Source organism: Copadichromis virginalis, linkage group LG6, assembly GCF_057382275.1.
Source record: "Copadichromis virginalis isolate Kocher_CV1m ecotype Utaka linkage group LG6, C_Virginalis_male_GT1.1, whole genome shotgun sequence".
In the NCBI taxonomy this organism is placed as follows: domain Eukaryota; kingdom Metazoa; phylum Chordata; class Actinopteri; order Cichliformes; family Cichlidae; genus Copadichromis; species Copadichromis virginalis.
Genome location: NC_140623.1, coordinates 15358562 through 15375564, shown reverse-complemented (window position 1 = coordinate 15375564; position 17003 = coordinate 15358562). Strand labels below are relative to the sequence as shown.

Genomic DNA, 17003 nt, shown 5'->3' with positions numbered 1-17003 from the left:
AAGTGCAGTTCAGTCAAACCGTTATAAAGGTTAATAAGCAGTTTTTGTGGATGAAGCTGTATTTCCCTAACAGCATCTTTCCGCAGCAGTGCTCTGCTTTTACTGACCACAACAAATTTTTGTGGAAGTCCACATTAAAACTTTCCCATCATGCAGAAAAAAAGTAGAACTTGAATTTCCCGTTGTCTAAATGCTGACACGTGTCAGATTCTTTGCTCTTAAAATGTTGCAATCTTGGTCAAAGTAAGCAACTTCCCAAGTCCATATTGATATTACTGTTACAGAACTATTTTTAAAGCTTCAGCAAGTGAACAAACACTAACAAACAACAATGAATGCTGATTGTTAGTGTGATTATAAAATTCATTTTCTTTATTTGATCACAGGAGGGCTGAGGTTGGCTGAAAGCTGGCGCTGACACAGATTAATTTTGGATTACTTGCGGTTTATTTAACTTTAGTCCCTCAATCTAACACAATGAACAAGTGCTACAGTCACACTCTTTCAGGCTCATTCTCACACAGGATGGAGTCAAGTCTTTATGACCTAAGCCTAACTGCACCTTTTGTCTTTTTCTTCCCTTTATGTTTTGTGAATATTTAACAATTGTCATTTTTCTTGTGCACTTGAACATAAACACATTTTATTCAAATGCTCGACAAAATATATGAAAGAAATGAGACACCAGAGAAACTAAGACCTAGCTTCTGTTCTTCTTATCTCTAATCCCTGCAGGGAAACTGTCACTCTATTTCTCTGTCTCTACTTCTGAATATGGACCAGTGTGAGGCATGAAGACATAATTTAGGCAAACAGAAGTAGTGGAGGGCCCTTACAAAGCAGTCAATATCCTGGCTGTGCAGAAGGAGGACGGGACATTTCACCTGTGAGGAACACAGCAAGATTTATTGAGTTATTTTTCTTCATTTCTCTTCTAAACCCGATTAAACCTGTTTTTAGATCAGTTAATTTAAGAGGTGGGAAGTAACGAAGTCAAAAAATAGCTAGCGAGGAAGAAAAAGGGGAACGAGGGTTTTTTTTAAGTGGCAGAAGTGCAACATTTCTATCAGTTCAACAAACATCAGCAAACACACAAACTGTCTGTGTTCAGTTTGTCTCACTGTGTGTTGCTAGCTAAAGGTCCAGCTGCTGTATTTTACAGGCAGAGAAAAGAAAAAGAGCAAACTTCACTCAGAGATGGAGAAAGATGTAAGAGGACAGGACAGGAGAGGTTAGGTTTAAAGGTAAGGACTCAGTGACGCTTGATAAACTGCAAATCTAGTGTCGCAGAGATCAATTTGCATTTAAGCTGATTATGCTTAGATACATTCATTGAATTCTGACTTTATATCAACCGTCTAGTATTAAAATAGGTATAAAGTGTATAGTGTCAGTGTAGGAAATGGAGCTAAGCAAAGACATCTGTGAAACATCTGTTGACATCTTGTTGAATTCACTTGTGTGACTCCACAAAGAGCAGAAGGGCTGCTGATCACAGCCTGTATATAAAGAAACTTCTCCGAAGCTCATATTAGAAATTATTGTGAGTTGTGATTCTTTTCCCTGTGCTGATCAACTACACAGATCTTAGTGTTCCCCCATCTGCTGAATCCCACTGTAACCCTTGACTGTGCTCACTTTACTGTTTAGGTGTGGAAGCAAAGTCAGCCTCTACAATGTAGGGAACAGAAAATAGTTATTTTCACTGCGTCTGTCCTAGATAACAGATTCAAGCTGAGTACATCCACTACAATTACAATTTAGATTTGAATAACATTTGTATGCTCATGTATTCATATTATTTTTTAAATATATTAATATAGCAAAACAAAGAAATTGGCTCGTAGAATTGTCCTTAAAGGAGCTACTTTTTAGTTTTACTGTGCATTTTCACTTTTGAGTAAAAACGTTGCTTCAGTACTTTAACTTTTACTGGAGTATGTTTTAACACCTGTATCAGTACTTCTACTTAAGTAAAGAAAGTCTGTACTTTTGCCACCTCTAAATAAGTTTAAACGATGCAATGACAAACAAATAAAAATATCAAAAAAAACTTAAGATTAAATTCATTTTCAAGAATATTTACCAATTCCATTATTTTCTTTTCTTTTTTAAATGCACAGATTAAAGATTTTGTAGAGACTGTAAACATTCCTCAGAGATTTTGATATGACAGCATCACAGAGTGCTACAGATGTCAACAGAACACATGTATGATGTGAATCTCATATTCCACCACTTCTTAAAGTGTTGAAAACAAGCCTGATATGACATTAGCACCATTTCCCCACCACATTACTTTATGACATTAGCACGAAGCCTCCAGCTGTGCTCCAAAGCTGTTAGCATGGCTGTTTCATTATTACATTGTGTCACACCAGCACCTGAAAGAAAAGCTCTGAGTTTGATTTTGTGTTTGTGTTTTGCAGGCACTCAGGAGAAAAAGTCATGAAGTTTCTCGTGTTTGTCCTGTTAGTATCTCAGTGCTCGTCGCTCACCAGTCAACAGTGTCACCACTGTGAACAAACATCCTGCGACTGCTCGAGCCAAAACCTTCGAGAAGTCCCTGCAGCCGCTTCAAAACTCATCACTGAGCTCGATCTCTCTTTAAACGCACTGGAGACGATAATGAAAGATGACTTTCTTTCATATGCCACTTTGAGGGCTTTGTTCGTGAATAACAACAGGATCAAAACCATCCATGAAGACGCATTTCACCCACTGACTCATTTGGAGAAACTGGACTTGTCCTCAAACCAGTTGGAGACTTTGTCTTCTGGTTGGTTTCAGAACCTGACTTCTCTCCACTACTTGAATCTTTTGGGAAACAAATATTCAACACTTGGTCAGGGAAACCTTTTCCTGCCACTGAGGAGCTTGAAGACCCTCCATTTTGGAGGACCTTTCCTTCAGTCTGTCAGTAAAAGGGATTTTTCTGGCCTTTTTGGTCTTGAGGAACTTGTTTTTGAAGGAAATCATCTGCAAGTGTTTAACAGAGGGAGTCTGAGACAAATTGGACCCATTAGCCATGTAACACTTAGACTCAGTGGAGTATTTCACAGAGATTTAGCAGTAGTACGAGCTATATTGTTAGACGTTGTTCATCCAAACACAACAGTGACATTCACTGACACACAGTTTGAAAATAGTTTGCAAATGTTCCCACTTCATGTGGCCATCGAGCGTGGTGCTACAGGTCTTAGTTTCAAAAATGTGAACATGTCTGTGTCAGCTTGTGTACAACTTGTGAATATTTTGTCGGGCTCTGATCTGACTTTTTTTGCCATTGAAGATTCTCAGTTCTTTGAAGATGAAGAGGAAGTCTTTCTTGTTGACATAAACCTGAAAGGCTTGGAGGTCATTTTTCTCAGAAACATTGATATTGTTTGGTTCTACCGTGTTCCTGAACTCAGTTTTATGCAAAATATGCTGACTGTAGTAAGAAGGGCATCTGTGATAAACTCCAAGGTGTTTGTCATTCCCTGCCAATCCACTATTCATTTCACAAACCTGGAGTTTTTGGACATCAGTGACAACACAGTCGCAGATCGTGCATTTATGGAAATGATGTGTTATGGAAAGGAGGATGTCCTTCTAAATCTCCGCACACTCAACATCAGCAGAAATCGTTTGTTTTTAATCAACAGCAAACTCTTCACTAGACTAGAAAAGCTGGAAAACCTCGACATGAGTAGAAACTCATTTGACAGCATGCCTTCGACTTGTTCCTGGCCAGCAAGTCTCAAGTTCTTAAACCTTTCGTCAACTTCTCTTCCTGAGGTGACATCCTGCCTACCACAGAGCCTACAGATCCTTGATTTATCCAGAAATAAACTGACTGTCTTTAACATTGAGTTGCCGCTTCTCAAAGAGCTGTACATCTCTGGCAACAAGCTTGGAAATCTCCCAGATGGGCATTTATATGTCAGCCTCGCAGTTCTCTCCATTCAAGACAACAACTTGGCCAAATTCAGCAGTAAAAACCTGCATGATTACCAGAGCCTGAGGGTCCTGGAAGCTGCTGGCAACCCTTACGTCTGTTCATGTGACTTTGTAGGTTTCGTGACAAATGACTTGATGAACCACAAAACTGTAGTTAGACATGACTTAAAGTCTTACATCTGTGACTCTCCCGATGCAGTGAGGGGGGAGAGAGTGTCAGACGTGAAGCTGTCAGTGTTTGAGTGCCACACAGCTTTAGCGATTTCTTTGCTCTGCTTAGGCATCCTGGTGCTGTGTGTGCTCATTGCAGGTCTGTGTTATAAGTTCAGCGTTGTGTGGTACATGAAGATGACCTGGGCATGGCTAAAAGCAAAGAGAAAGCCAAAGTTGAAGAAGGGAGTGCTCCAGTACGATGCCTTTGTGTCCTACAGTGAAATGGACTCCGGCTGGGTGGAGGCGCATCTGATCCCGGCCCTGGAGCAGTCGGAACCGCCCCTCCGACTCTGCCTCCACAAGAGAGACTTTGTTCCCGGAGGATGGATCGTAGACAACATCATGGACGCTATAGAGAAGAGTCACAGAACGCTCTTCGTCCTCTCCCAGAACTTTGTCAGAAGCGAGTGGTGCAAGTACGAGCTTGACTACACCCATTTTAGATTGTTTGATCAAAACGATGACGCAGTTGTGCTGATTCTACTGGAGCCCATTGACAAAAATAACATCCCCAAAAAGTTCATCAGGCTGCGGAAAGTGATGAACTCCAGGACGTACCTGGAGTGGCCTGATGATGAAGATCAGATCCCAGCGTTCTGGCAAAGTCTGAGAACAGCGATCGAAACACCTGAAATTGACGATACAAACAATCTATAAAAGCACTTATATTTCACATTTTGAATATACACTCACTTTTATATTGACATTTTCTAAAAGCTAAAATGTCCCCAACTTTACTCTGAAAGCAGGTATTATTATAAGCAAATATAATAAAATTTATATAATTTTTTTTAAATATTTACTTTCTTCAATTAATCCCTACAATTAACCATTAAAACAGTAATTTTGGAGATTTTGTTAATCTGAATTTGCAATTCTAAAAATATTTGAAAGTCCTCCTGTTTGACTCGCCATATAAATGTGCTAAAAAAGGAATTTGATGACTGAATAAAAAGTTTAGCTCTTTGTACACAATTTGGGTTGGTGCAATAAAGTACTCACTTATCCATCTGTATTAAATTTTGTTTAAAAGAAAATATAATCCTGTCTGGAATTGCTCAGTTTTTTCCTTTTTTTTTGTTTTCTACTCCTCTTTAATTTCCTAGAAGAGATGATGCACCAAAGCAACTTCCACCTCTTTGTTAGCATGCTCAGTCTGTCCATTAGTATATGCGAGAGTCTTGTGATTGGTCCAGACTATGAAACCTCCAAAGTTGTAGTTTCTCTCTGCAGGCGAGAGGTAATGAGGGGGAAAAAAACCACATGGACGAATATTTCCATGTCTTGTTGGGTGAGGACTGCTCCCACACCTGAATCTGAGGTGTCCTCTTCCACTAGGAACTGTTTACTTCAGTCAGGTTGAGTGAGAATGTGGATGTAGTGGAGAGCTGTCTGAATCTGTCTGCAGAGTTCCACTGAAAAGGGTGCTTGTGAGAGGTTAAACTGATTAGTAGCGACGCAACTCCATTGAAACCACGAATAAACCTCTAATAGAAGCTTGTAAAACCCAGAAACCTTTTCAGATGTCTCCTGTCTGAGGGTACGGGCCAGTCGACCACGGCCTTTACTTTTACAGGGTCTGCTTGCAGTTGCTCTCTTCCCACAATGAATCCCAAAAGAGACACAGAAACTAGTGCTGTCAGCATTAATCCCGTTAAAATGATGTTAATGCCATAACCGCTTTAACGCAGCAAATCTCCGTTAGCGAATTAACGCGGTTCTAACGCGTTGACGCCGCGCAGCCCCACGCACGGGGTGAATCTCCGTTAACTTGCTAACGGAGATTTACCGCATTAATGCGGTTATGGCATTAACATAATTTAAACAAGATTAACGCTGACAGCACTAACAGAAACACATTTTTCTCCTGTCATATAGGAACAGTTTTTCGAGAGGAGCTGGAGGACCAGACGCACATGTTTCTAGTGCTCCTGGAGAGACTTAGAGAAGATCAGGATATCATCTAGATACACAAACACAAAGTGATTATTGAAATCTCGTAGCACATCGTTGATCGGGGCCTGAAACACTGCAGGGGCATTGGTCAAACAAATTGGCATAACCAGATACTCAAAATGTCCAAAAGGGTGTTGAATGTTGTTCTCCATTCGTCTCCTACCTTAATTCTGACCAGGTGATGATAAGTGTTACAGACTTCCAGTTTAGTAAAGATAGTCTCACCTTGAAGCAGTTCAAAAGCAGTTGTGAGGAGAGGTAAAGCATACTTGGTCCCTGCGTACACTTTCACAGTCAAAACAAAAGTTAAGAACGAGTGTTTTGTCTTTTTTTTTCCATGAAGGAAAATCCAGCACCAAAGGGAGACAAAGATGGGTGGATTATGCCACCTGTGAGGGAATCTTAGCAGCCGAGGTAGAGCAGTCCTGGGGGCTGGCTGGGCATAGGTGGAGCAACCCTGCAGGCCAGCCAGGTGGCAGAATATATGTTCTCAATTTAGCTGATTTAGCTGAATCACAGAATTTAGCGATTCCAATTCCATTATTAACATCAATTATCGATTCAATTTCTTATCGATTCTCGTATGGACCTTCATCGCATTCTCATTGGCTCCACTTCAAGAGTGACCACCATCACTTTAACATGCTAAGCAGCGTATCACAGGCATTACAGTAATGCAAATGAATTGCATGCTGCATATATTTCCTCTTCTGTTGTGATCAATGTTGGGGTTGTTACTCAAAAAAGTAATTATTACACATATTATACACCAGACTTTTCTTAAAAAGTAACAATAGCCACCCCAGTCACTACCTAACACACTCAACATGTCACGGCATTTTCAGTTTCTTGTGTTTTGGTATTTTTCTGTATTATGATTTATGGTTTGATTCTTTAGCTGTGCTGTTTTGATTATTCTTCTAGGTTTAGTTCAGTGTCAAGTTTGCGTCTTTGTGATTTGTTTCTCGTTTCCTGTTTTATTTTGTTAGTCTCAGTCCTATGTCAGTGTATTCAGGTTTACTTCTCCCTGTCTCGTTAGCCCTAATTTCTCCCAGCTGTGTCTCCCTCCTGTTTCCTATTCCCTGATTACTCCACTGTGTATATAAGCCCTGTGTTTTCCTTTGTTCTCTGTTGCGTCGTTAATGTTTCCTACCCTCAGTAAGCTGTGTGTTTGTCTTGTACTCCTGTTTAGTTTCTCTGTTCAGAGCTTTGTGTTAGTGATGGCCAAATGAAGCTTTCCGAAGCACTGAAGCTTGTATTGAAAAACGGTTCATTACTCGAAGCTTTTCAACACAGTCCTCTCCGGTGACATCTGGTGGTGAAAATTTTGAAGAGCAGCTTGAATCTGCAAAATAAAACGGACTGCTCAATTATCACTGCTCACTCAAGAGTGGAGTTCTCTCTGATATTGGGCCACCGTTCCGTTGCTTTGAACATGTAATTGGTTTTGTTTTCTCGATTGGGGGGCTGAAAAAAATGTAATGCGTATTTGCGTAATACATTTTGATCAATAAACTTTCCCTATTTAAACATGCACTATGGTGTGGCCTTTCTTTGCTCATAACTCCTTGATGTTGGTAAATACAATAAGTGAGCAATATATATAATATACATATGAGAATGCACAGCACATTATGGAGTATGCCCCTGCTGTGAAGTCCTGCCTCCATCTACTTGTCGTTTAATCACTGGACAGCTGGACAGGTTCATACAAAATATTAGATGAGGCCAATTGTCCTATACATATTTTTGACCTAGGGGTGGGATTGATTGTGAACTAGAAAGGGAAAATGCTTAGGGAGCTGAGTACGGCTGCATCGTCACTGATTTGTAGAATCATTTTTGATTCGATACAGGATCCGATTCAATTTGATTGGAATCTGGAAAGTTTTGCCTCAGTCAGAAATATTACAAGTCTGATCATTTAACAGTATATATCCATAATTTCGTGTCTATTAAAAGAAAGCTGACACATGTGAGACTTAATTAGAGATGTAAACAGAGAGTTATGAAACCTGCAGCTGCAGAAGCCAGCGAAAAAAAAAGAGGCAAACACAGCGCGGACCCGCCGACACATCAAAATCTGACTCTGACGCGTCGGGTCCGCGCTCTGTGTTCACGTTTGTATGCAGAATCCGTAAACCTGCTCCCAGTTACTGTTTTAGCTGTATGGTGTTTGACGACATGTTGTGAGGTTTAACCTGAGATGCTGGCGTTTCAGGCATAATAACGTTAATTTACAAATCGACACGGGATTGTAATGAATCAATATCACTTTATTCAATTTAGCATGGATTGTAATCAGAAAAGCGATAATCAAAACCCACCCCTAATCAAGAACTTGCAAAGTAAAAACATGATCAATGTAAGGTAGCCCTTTTGTTATTTACATTTAAAAAGAGGATTAGTGTTACTGTGCGCTGGCTGAGTCTGTTTCTTTTCTTAGAAATAGTTTCTCCTGCCCTGGAGAAAATCCACTTGCATGGAACAGAAGAGGCTGTGGAGTGCAGGAACTACACTGCAAGCTGGTAGATATGCAGGTATTCCTGGGTCCTGCAGACTATCACCTAAAAACAATAAACAAAATGATTTTCTAAACTGTAGCAATGTCATGTACGTATAGTGTCAAATACATTTTTGTAGTCTTCATCAGCTTTAATTCACATGGAAGTGTTCCTGAAGTCATATGCTGTAATGATATTTACATTATGAAAACATGATTTTGGACATTTCAAGTTTTTCACTTCGGCAGATAAAATGAATTGAGCAAAATCAACTCAAAATATTCCCACACGCCAGAACGTCCTCTCTTCCTCGCTGGCTCCATATCTGTCAGTGGAATGATCACCTCTTCGCTCTCTGTCACCATCAACACACTCCACGAATCCCGTGGATGATTCACTTCCTTATATCCGTTTGAATCAGGTACCGAAGCAGTTACGTGCGTAATGAAGCTTCGGACGTCACTGGTCACGTGACTTTTGCCAAACGAAGCAAGCCTCGACACAGTGCTTCTGAACCAGTGTGTTGTTTTTTTCGACACACGCTCCGGAGCGTCAGCTTCAAGCGGGCCATCACTACTTTGTGTTATTTTTGTGAGTTTTATTTATGAGGAGATTTTTCCAGCAGTAAAGCTGCATTTTGAGTTCCAGTCCCGTCTTTGAGAGTCCTGCATTTCAGGTCCTTTTTTCCTGCCTGCCACACAGCCTATCATGACACAGCATGCTCGTACAAAGCTTTTTATTATAATTAACAGAGTTGATATTTGGTTTCCCCTGCAGTGAAGCCATCAGTGTTGGTCAAGTTACTTGAAAAAAGTAATCAGTAACTAATTACTGATTACTTCCCCAAAAAAGTAATCCCGTTACTTTACTGATTACTTATTTTCAAAAGTAATTAATTACTTAGTTACTTAGTTACTTAGTTACTTTTTAAAAACACGATTTACAACCTGAAGAGGTGATAAAGCGATAGATCTTTCAGCCCAATTCTACTTTTTCTACATAATCCATCATACAAAATGTAATCAAATGGAAAAGTCTCTTTTTTAACTTGTTTTATCATTTTTAATCTTTTAACTTTATGCATCAAGCAAAAATTTAATTATATGCAACATTCTCTGACTTGAATAAATGAGTTTAACATTTAAACCTATTTTCTGCACATTCCAGCACATAAAATAAAATAATTTTTTGTGTTTACACTCACTCTTTCAAATAGATGCAAGTAAAACACAGCAGAACATAAATAAAGTCAAAGACTCAGCGGTCCTGTTGCTCTATTTTCACCTGTAAAGCAGGACTGCAGTAGGCGGAGGTTTACCCTGGTGCAGGTGTGCAGCGGTCAGTGGAAGGATACGGCAGTGTTTCTGTGAGTTTCCCATTACGTCGTTGCGCTCTTGGTGCTTCCTTGGAAGTTTAGGGTTTTTTTCGCTGTAAAAAGAAGTTTTCTTCCCACGCACGATGGACGCTAATGTTTTTGTCACTTTTTATGGAATCAAACTCAAAGTAAGGTCAGTACTTCCACGCTTTAAACGCTGCATGCTCATACTCTCTCCCGCACTCGATATGTGATCCATTGTTGATCTGCACACAGCTGTTGTCACTAACGGTGCACTCGCTTACGTCACTGTCGTGAGACATTCTCGCAAAAAATCACGGTTTTAGTAACGCAGTAACGCAGCGTTCCTACGGGAAAGTAACGGTAATCTAATTACCGATTTTGCAATAGTAATCCCTTACTTTACTCGTTACTCGAAAAAAGTAATCAGATTACAGTAACGCGTTACAAGTAACGCGTTACTGCCCATCTCTGGAAGCCATAGACCGCACCTCCGCCAGAGTAATAAAGTACATTGCTTAATAACTCCCAGGAGAAAGTAATTAGTTATTCTACTCATTACATTACTTTCATGTTACTCTGTAAAATAACCTCAACCACACTGTCTCATAATGAGCATTTAACATTATAAATCTCGAGGTTGCAGTCCTACACACCAACACAAATCCCTGCGCTAATGACGGCAAACATATGATCTTTCTCTCAGTATTTAGGTGTGAAAACAAAGCTCACAGCACAAAGAAAAGATGAAAACCAGCACAAAGACACTTTTGAGTGATTCTACTTTAGACACACAAACAGGCAGAAAAGGAGCCTGCAGTGTGACTGCTCATCCCTGCTTTTGCTACCTGTTGAAGTGCAAAGCTTGACTGCTAGGCTGGGGTCAGCATTCACTCAGCTAACGTCACAAACTGAAAGCAGCTAATTGCAGCACAAATGCGACCGTCAAATAACTGTAACTGTTCAACGGAGGGAGTTTCTTGTTTTGTTTTTTCCTCCAGTCAGACAAAACAAGTGCAGACAAGTACAGCCACACTCTTCAATAGCGTACACACCCATTCTCACACGGCATGGAATTAATCTTTTAGGATTTAAACTTAAATGCACCTTTTCTTTTTTTTTGCTTTACTTTTTGAATATTTAACAAAAAACATTTTTGTTGGGCGTTTGAAGGCACATGTATTTTATTCAAATAACATATAGAGGAAGCTTTCTACAGACAACTGAACAGTAAAACCAGAGAAACCATTTATCCTATTCTTATCCCAAAGCCCTGCAGACAAACTGCCACTCTGTTTCTGTATCACCACTTCCTAATATGGCAGGATGTATGCCAGACATGGGGAAATAGTTAAGCCACAACCAATAGAAGTGGCACAGGACACTTCAGAAGTTGTTCTGAATGTTCAGAAGAAGTGTAAGACATTTCAACTGTGACCAAGACGGGACATTTATGAAGGTATTTTCTCATTATTTTGTTCTGTGCAGGCATAAAGCTGTTAAGCTTGTTTTTTTGACCAGAGAATTTATTATGTTTTAATGATATGTTGAAAAACTAAATATAACATCAGTAACATTAAATTTGAATGCATTTTCAAGAACATTTTCCAATTCCATTTTTAAATTCTTTGTTTATATGCAATTAAAGACACACATGATTTTCCTACTTCAGTGAAACATTCTGAACTCTATAACAATCAAGACAAATTCCACACTATGAAAAGCAAGTCAAGTGTCAACTATTAGACAATTATTTAAAGATTGTAGATTATATTGTGTACATTGTGTTATTGTGATGATTTACTGGCATACGCGTATATAATACTGTTCTTTTATTCCTCTGAAAAGTAAGAATTTGTGTTTGTGTGAATTTGGTTCAGACGTTTGTGGTCCCTGATGTCTTTTCTGCAGACGCGTCTTTCTTAATGATCACTCGACTGCTGCCAGTGGGTCAAACTGTAATTTCCCCACCTGAAAGAAAAGCTCTGAGTTTGATTTTGTGTTTGTGTTTTGCAGGCACTCAGGAGAAAAAGTCATGAAGTTTCTCGTGTTTGTCCTGTTAGTATCTCAGTGCTCGTCGCTCACCAGTCAACAGTGTCACCACTGTGAACAAACATCCTGCGACTGCTCGAGCCAAAACCTTCGAGAAGTCCCTGCAGCCGCTTCAAAACTCATCACTGAGCTCGATCTCTCTTTAAACGCACTGGAGACGATAATGAAAGATGACTTTCTTTCATATGCCGCTTTGAGGGCTTTGTTCGTGAATAACAACAGGATCAAAACCATCCATGAAGACGCATTTCACCCACTGACTCATTTGGAGAAACTGGACTTGTCCTCAAACCAGTTGGAGACTTTGTCTTCTGGTTGGTTTCAGAACCTGACTTCTCTCCACTACTTGAATCTTTTGGGAAACAAATATTCAACACTTGGTCAGGGAAACCTTTTCCTGCCACTGAGGAGCTTGAAGACCCTCCATTTTGGAGGACCTTTCCTTCAGTCTGTCAGTAAAAGGGATTTTTCTGGCCTTTTTGGTCTTGAGGAACTTGTTTTTGAAGGAAATCATCTGCAAGTGTTTAACAGAGGGAGTCTGAGACAAATTGGACCCATTAGCCATGTAACACTTAGACTCAGTGGAGTATTTCACAGAGATTTAGCAGTAGTACGAGCTATATTGTTAGACGTTGTTCATCCAAACACAACAGTGACATTCACTGACACACAGTTTAACAAAAGTTTGCAAATGTTCCCACTTCACGTGGCCATCGAGCGTGGTGCTACAGGTCTTAGTTTTAAAAATGTGAACATGTCTGTGTCAGCTTGTGTACAACTTGTGAATATTTTGTCGGGCTCTGATCTGACTTTTTTTGCCATTGAAGATTCTCACATCTTCAAAAATGAAGAGGAAGTCCGTCTGCATCACATAAGCCTAAACAGCTTGGATGTCATCGTCTTCAAAAACATTGATATTCATTCATTCTACAGATTTCCTGCCCTGAATTTCTTAAACAGTATGATGAAACCAGTAAGAAGGACATCTATGATAAACACTATGTTGTTTGCCATTCCTTGTCAATCCATTATTCATTTCACAAACCTGGAGTTTTTGGACATCAGTGACAACATAATCGGAGATTTGGCACATATGGAAATGATGTGTTATGGAAAGGAGGATGTCCTTCTAAATCTCCGCACACTCAACATCAGCAAAAATATTTTGTCTTCAATCAACAGCAAACTCTTCACTAGACTAGAAAAGCTGGAAAACCTCGACATGAGTAGAAACTCATTTGACAGCATGCCTTCGACTTGTTCCTGGCCAGCAAGTCTCAAGTTCTTAAACCTTTCGTCAACTTCTCTTCCTGAGGTGACATCCTGCCTACCACAGAGCCTACAGATCCTTGATTTATCCAGAAATAAACTGACTGTCTTTAGCATTGAGTTGCCGCTTCTCAAAGAGCTGTACATCTCTGGCAACAAGCTTGGAAATCTCCCAGATGGGCATTTATATGTCAGCCTCGCAGTTCTCTCCATTCAAGACAACAACTTGGCCAAATTCAGCAGTAAAAACCTGCATGATTACCAGAGCCTGAGGGTCCTGGAAGCTGCTGGCAACCCTTACGTCTGTTCATGTGACTTTGTAGGTTTCGTGACAAATGACTTGATGAACCACAAAACTGTAGTTAGACATGACTTAAAGTCTTACATCTGTGACTCTCCCGATGCAGTGAGGGGGGAGAGAGTGTCAGACGTGAAGCTGTCAGTGTTTGAGTGCCACACAGCTTTAGCGATTTCTTTGCTCTGCTTAGGCATCCTGGTGCTGTGTGTGCTCATTGCAGGTCTGTGTTATAAGTTCAGCGTTGTGTGGTACATGAAGATGACCTGGGCATGGCTAAAAGCAAAGAGAAAGCCAAAGTTGAAGAAGGGAGTGCTCCAGTACGATGCCTTTGTGTCCTACAGTGAAATGGACTCCGGCTGGGTGGAGGCGCATCTGATCCCGGCCCTGGAGCAGTCGGAACCGCCCCTCCGACTCTGCCTCCACAAGAGAGACTTTGTTCCCGGAGGATGGATCGTAGACAACATCATGGACGCTATAGAGAAGAGTCACAGAACGCTCTTCGTCCTCTCCCAGAACTTTGTCAGAAGCGAGTGGTGCAAGTACGAGCTTGACTACACCCATTTTAGATTGTTTGATCAAAACGATGACGCAGTTGTGCTGATTCTACTGGAGCCCATTGACAAAAATAACATCCCCAAAAAGTTCATCAGGCTGCGGAAAGTGATGAACTCCAGGACGTACCTGGAGTGGCCTGATGATGAAGATCAGATCCCAGCGTTCTGGCAAAGTCTGAGAACAGCGATCGAAACACCTGAAATTGACGATACAATCTATAAAAGCATTTATAGTTAGAAATATTAAAATGAGTGTACATTCAAATTATGTTTTCTGAGTGCTACAATGTCAGTGATTTTATGCTATGAATACAGTGTAACATACTACTTTTATCTTTTAGTATCTTATTTTAACAAAATTAATATGAAAAGTTATGATGTAATTTTTTTTAAGTCGAATGTAATTTAGTAAATCTTTTTTAATAATTCCATTTTCTCAGCTGACTCACTTCAATTTAATTCCTTTTAATTTACAGGACAGGAGATTGTATACTTATAATGTTGCAGTTTAAAAAAATACCTGCATTTGCATTTCTGAAATCCTCTGATTTAATTTCATCCAGTTATTGTGCCAATTGTGTTTGAAATGAAATGTAAATTCTTCCTGCAAATATGCTTTTCTCTATATTTTATAACAGTAGATTTATTTTCTATATGAATGTATGCACACAAACCATGTACATACATGGATATACACATGTAGGTTTACATAATAAGTAAAGTGAGATAGTCAGTAGTCTTTTACTGGTCATAATTGTTTTATACAGGTCATTCCTACTATTCAGTTTGAAGGTAGTAAAGTTTTAAAAACAAAAAGAGGCAGATTTTCAATGATTTTTTGATTTTATCTGAAAGACGATTTATTAAACTGTTACAGAAACAAACTCACAAAGCCCACAACATTATTCTATAACAATTTTGCCCAAATTCTCCTCCCTGTTATAGGACAATCTCATCTCTGTGTCTAAGTGTTCAATGTACAGTCAGTCTTATATTTTTGTAAATATGAAAGGGAAAAATGTCCCTGACTTTGCTCAAATATAGTTTTCAGAGTGTGATAAACAAGTATTTTCAAAGAAAAAGATTTATTTTGATATTTGATGTAATTTTAATTCATGTCTTTGAGATTAAAAAGAACTTTTATTAAAATGTAATCACATTTTTTAAATTATTCCATTCTGTTAATTTTCTCCCTTCAATTAACAGCAAAGATATGTATAATATTTTTTTTATTTTATTTAGTTAATTTTAAAATAACACAGGTAAAACGGGGTGCACAGAGGAGAAACAGTGGACAGGATATGACATCACGTCCCAGTCATTCTTAATTCACCGTTTTATCAAAGGTTTGCATGTTTCTAACATCTATTAATTAAAAATGGAAAAATAATAACTTTTTAAAAACATTACTACTGAACTTCTTTAAATTTCCTTTTTACATGAACACCTGTAGCTTTTGAGTTTGTTACCAAAGGCCATACGTATAAGCAAGTAAAGATTTTATGATGACTTCATTTTTATTTATCATAACTAAATATTAAAGAATGACAACTGACGATAATTGCCATTTATCTTGTACAAACATCTATTGTATGTATGTCATAGAAAGTGGTCTAAAATCTTTAGTTTGCATGTGTGCTTTTTATAATGAATATAACATGTTAGACAAATCACAAAGTTACTGTGTTTGTTTTGCGTGTCTATGTGCTTGTGTGCCTAAAAGCGTGTGTAATTCTTTGTCAGCCTCTTGAGAGCTGACATATTGCTGCTATTGATCTTTAGCCCTAAAATCAACACAGAAGCCTGGATACTGATGACAGGCAGACCAGGGGAGTCAGGGTGTCCTGATAACACACACACACATTAAATAATGCTCTACATGCACATATAAACAGAAGCAAGACACGTATATACAATGTTACAGTGCAAACCAGGTCAAATTGGCCTTAATCTGTGAGACAACTGCAATTATCGTGCAGTTTTCTGTGAAGAGTGTATTTCCTTTTTGATTTCAAAAATTCAAGTTTCAGTTTAAACTTTATCTGTAAGTACCAACTTAGAGCATATTGCAAAACTTAATTTTTGTTGTCTTTGTTTTTCTCTTTGTGTTTTTAAAGGAGTCTTGTTCTGAAGCAGTACCAGCCTGGTTCATAGACACAGACTAAGCCTAAGTCAATAATCAGTAACAATCTCCACTGATTAAAGCTTTTAGTCCAAGACTAGCCTTAATCCATGTCTGGGGAACTAATGATGCATGAGTTAAGTTTTAAGTTAGAAAAGCACATGGGTTTATGTTGGTAGCTTTTTGGAAAAACAGCACTGAAAACAAACCTACTTTTGTCTTTGTGGCCATTATTTTAGGTCTATGTCAAACCGAGAGGCTGAACGGCATTTTATGGACTTCACAATTGGTGGTGCAGGTCTTTAAAACGTTACTTTAAAACTATGTGATATGACATCTGGTATCTGAATATCTATTTTAAAATCTTTTTGAATGAATAAGCTCAGGAGGCCAAATCCCGACACAAACCAGGGAAGTTGTAAATCATAGAAAGATGGTGCAACACCGTAGAGTTTGTAGTTTTTGTATATTGACAATAAATGATAAAGTATCTCCTCCCTGTCAGCTTTAATTGGTTGAGTGGTTTTATACCATGAGATGCTAACAGCTAACCTGCTTATCAGTTTATTCCTTGAGGGCACTCTGATTTTCTCTGTTTTACCCTCCAAGTCAACCAGCGGCCGATGGCGCGTTACTTGGGTGCTTTAAAGAATATTACACTGTGTCGTTCGTTAGGGAGAGTGTGTCTGGCCAGCCTGTGTGTTAGCCTGCTGTCGTAGGGGGCATGTGGTGGGCTGATGGGGGTTCAAAGTGTTCC

The 17003-nt window shown here is 39.1% G+C and overlaps 2 protein-coding genes across 4 annotated transcripts; both read left to right on the top strand.

The window, feature by feature from the left end:
- Positions 1-333: 333 nt before the first annotated feature.
- LOC146707514 (toll-like receptor 2) lies at positions 334-5214 on the top strand. 3 transcript variants are annotated; one of them, XM_085458882.1, is made up of 3 exons: positions 334-886; positions 1163-1244; positions 2430-5214. In XM_085458882.1, exon 3 carries the CDS (start codon positions 2449-2451, stop codon positions 4810-4812), a length of 2364 nt encoding a protein of 787 aa, XP_085315008.1. In that variant the 5' UTR covers positions 334-886; positions 1163-1244; positions 2430-2448; the 3' UTR covers positions 4813-5214. The 3 variants fall into 3 exon arrangements, with proteins under 3 accessions (XP_085315008.1, XP_085315009.1, XP_085315007.1); XM_085458883.1 differs by lacking the exon at positions 1163-1244; XM_085458881.1 differs by having other exon boundaries at positions 334-1244.
- Positions 5215-11941: 6727 nt separating this feature from the next.
- On the top strand, positions 11942-14555 carry LOC146707513 (toll-like receptor 2). Its single transcript, XM_085458880.1, has one exon. The coding sequence runs from the start codon at positions 11987-11989 to the stop codon at positions 14360-14362; it is 2376 nt and encodes a 791-aa protein (XP_085315006.1). The 5' UTR covers positions 11942-11986; the 3' UTR covers positions 14363-14555.
- The last annotated feature ends 2448 nt before the right edge of the window (positions 14556-17003 follow it).

Coding starts and splice junctions, on each gene's coding strand:
- LOC146707513 (XM_085458880.1), top strand. CDS start 11,987: ATGAAGTTTCTCGTGTTTGTCCTGTTAGTATCTCAGTGCTCGTCGCTC.
- LOC146707514 (XM_085458883.1), top strand. CDS start 2,449: ATGAAGTTTCTCGTGTTTGTCCTGTTAGTATCTCAGTGCTCGTCGCTC.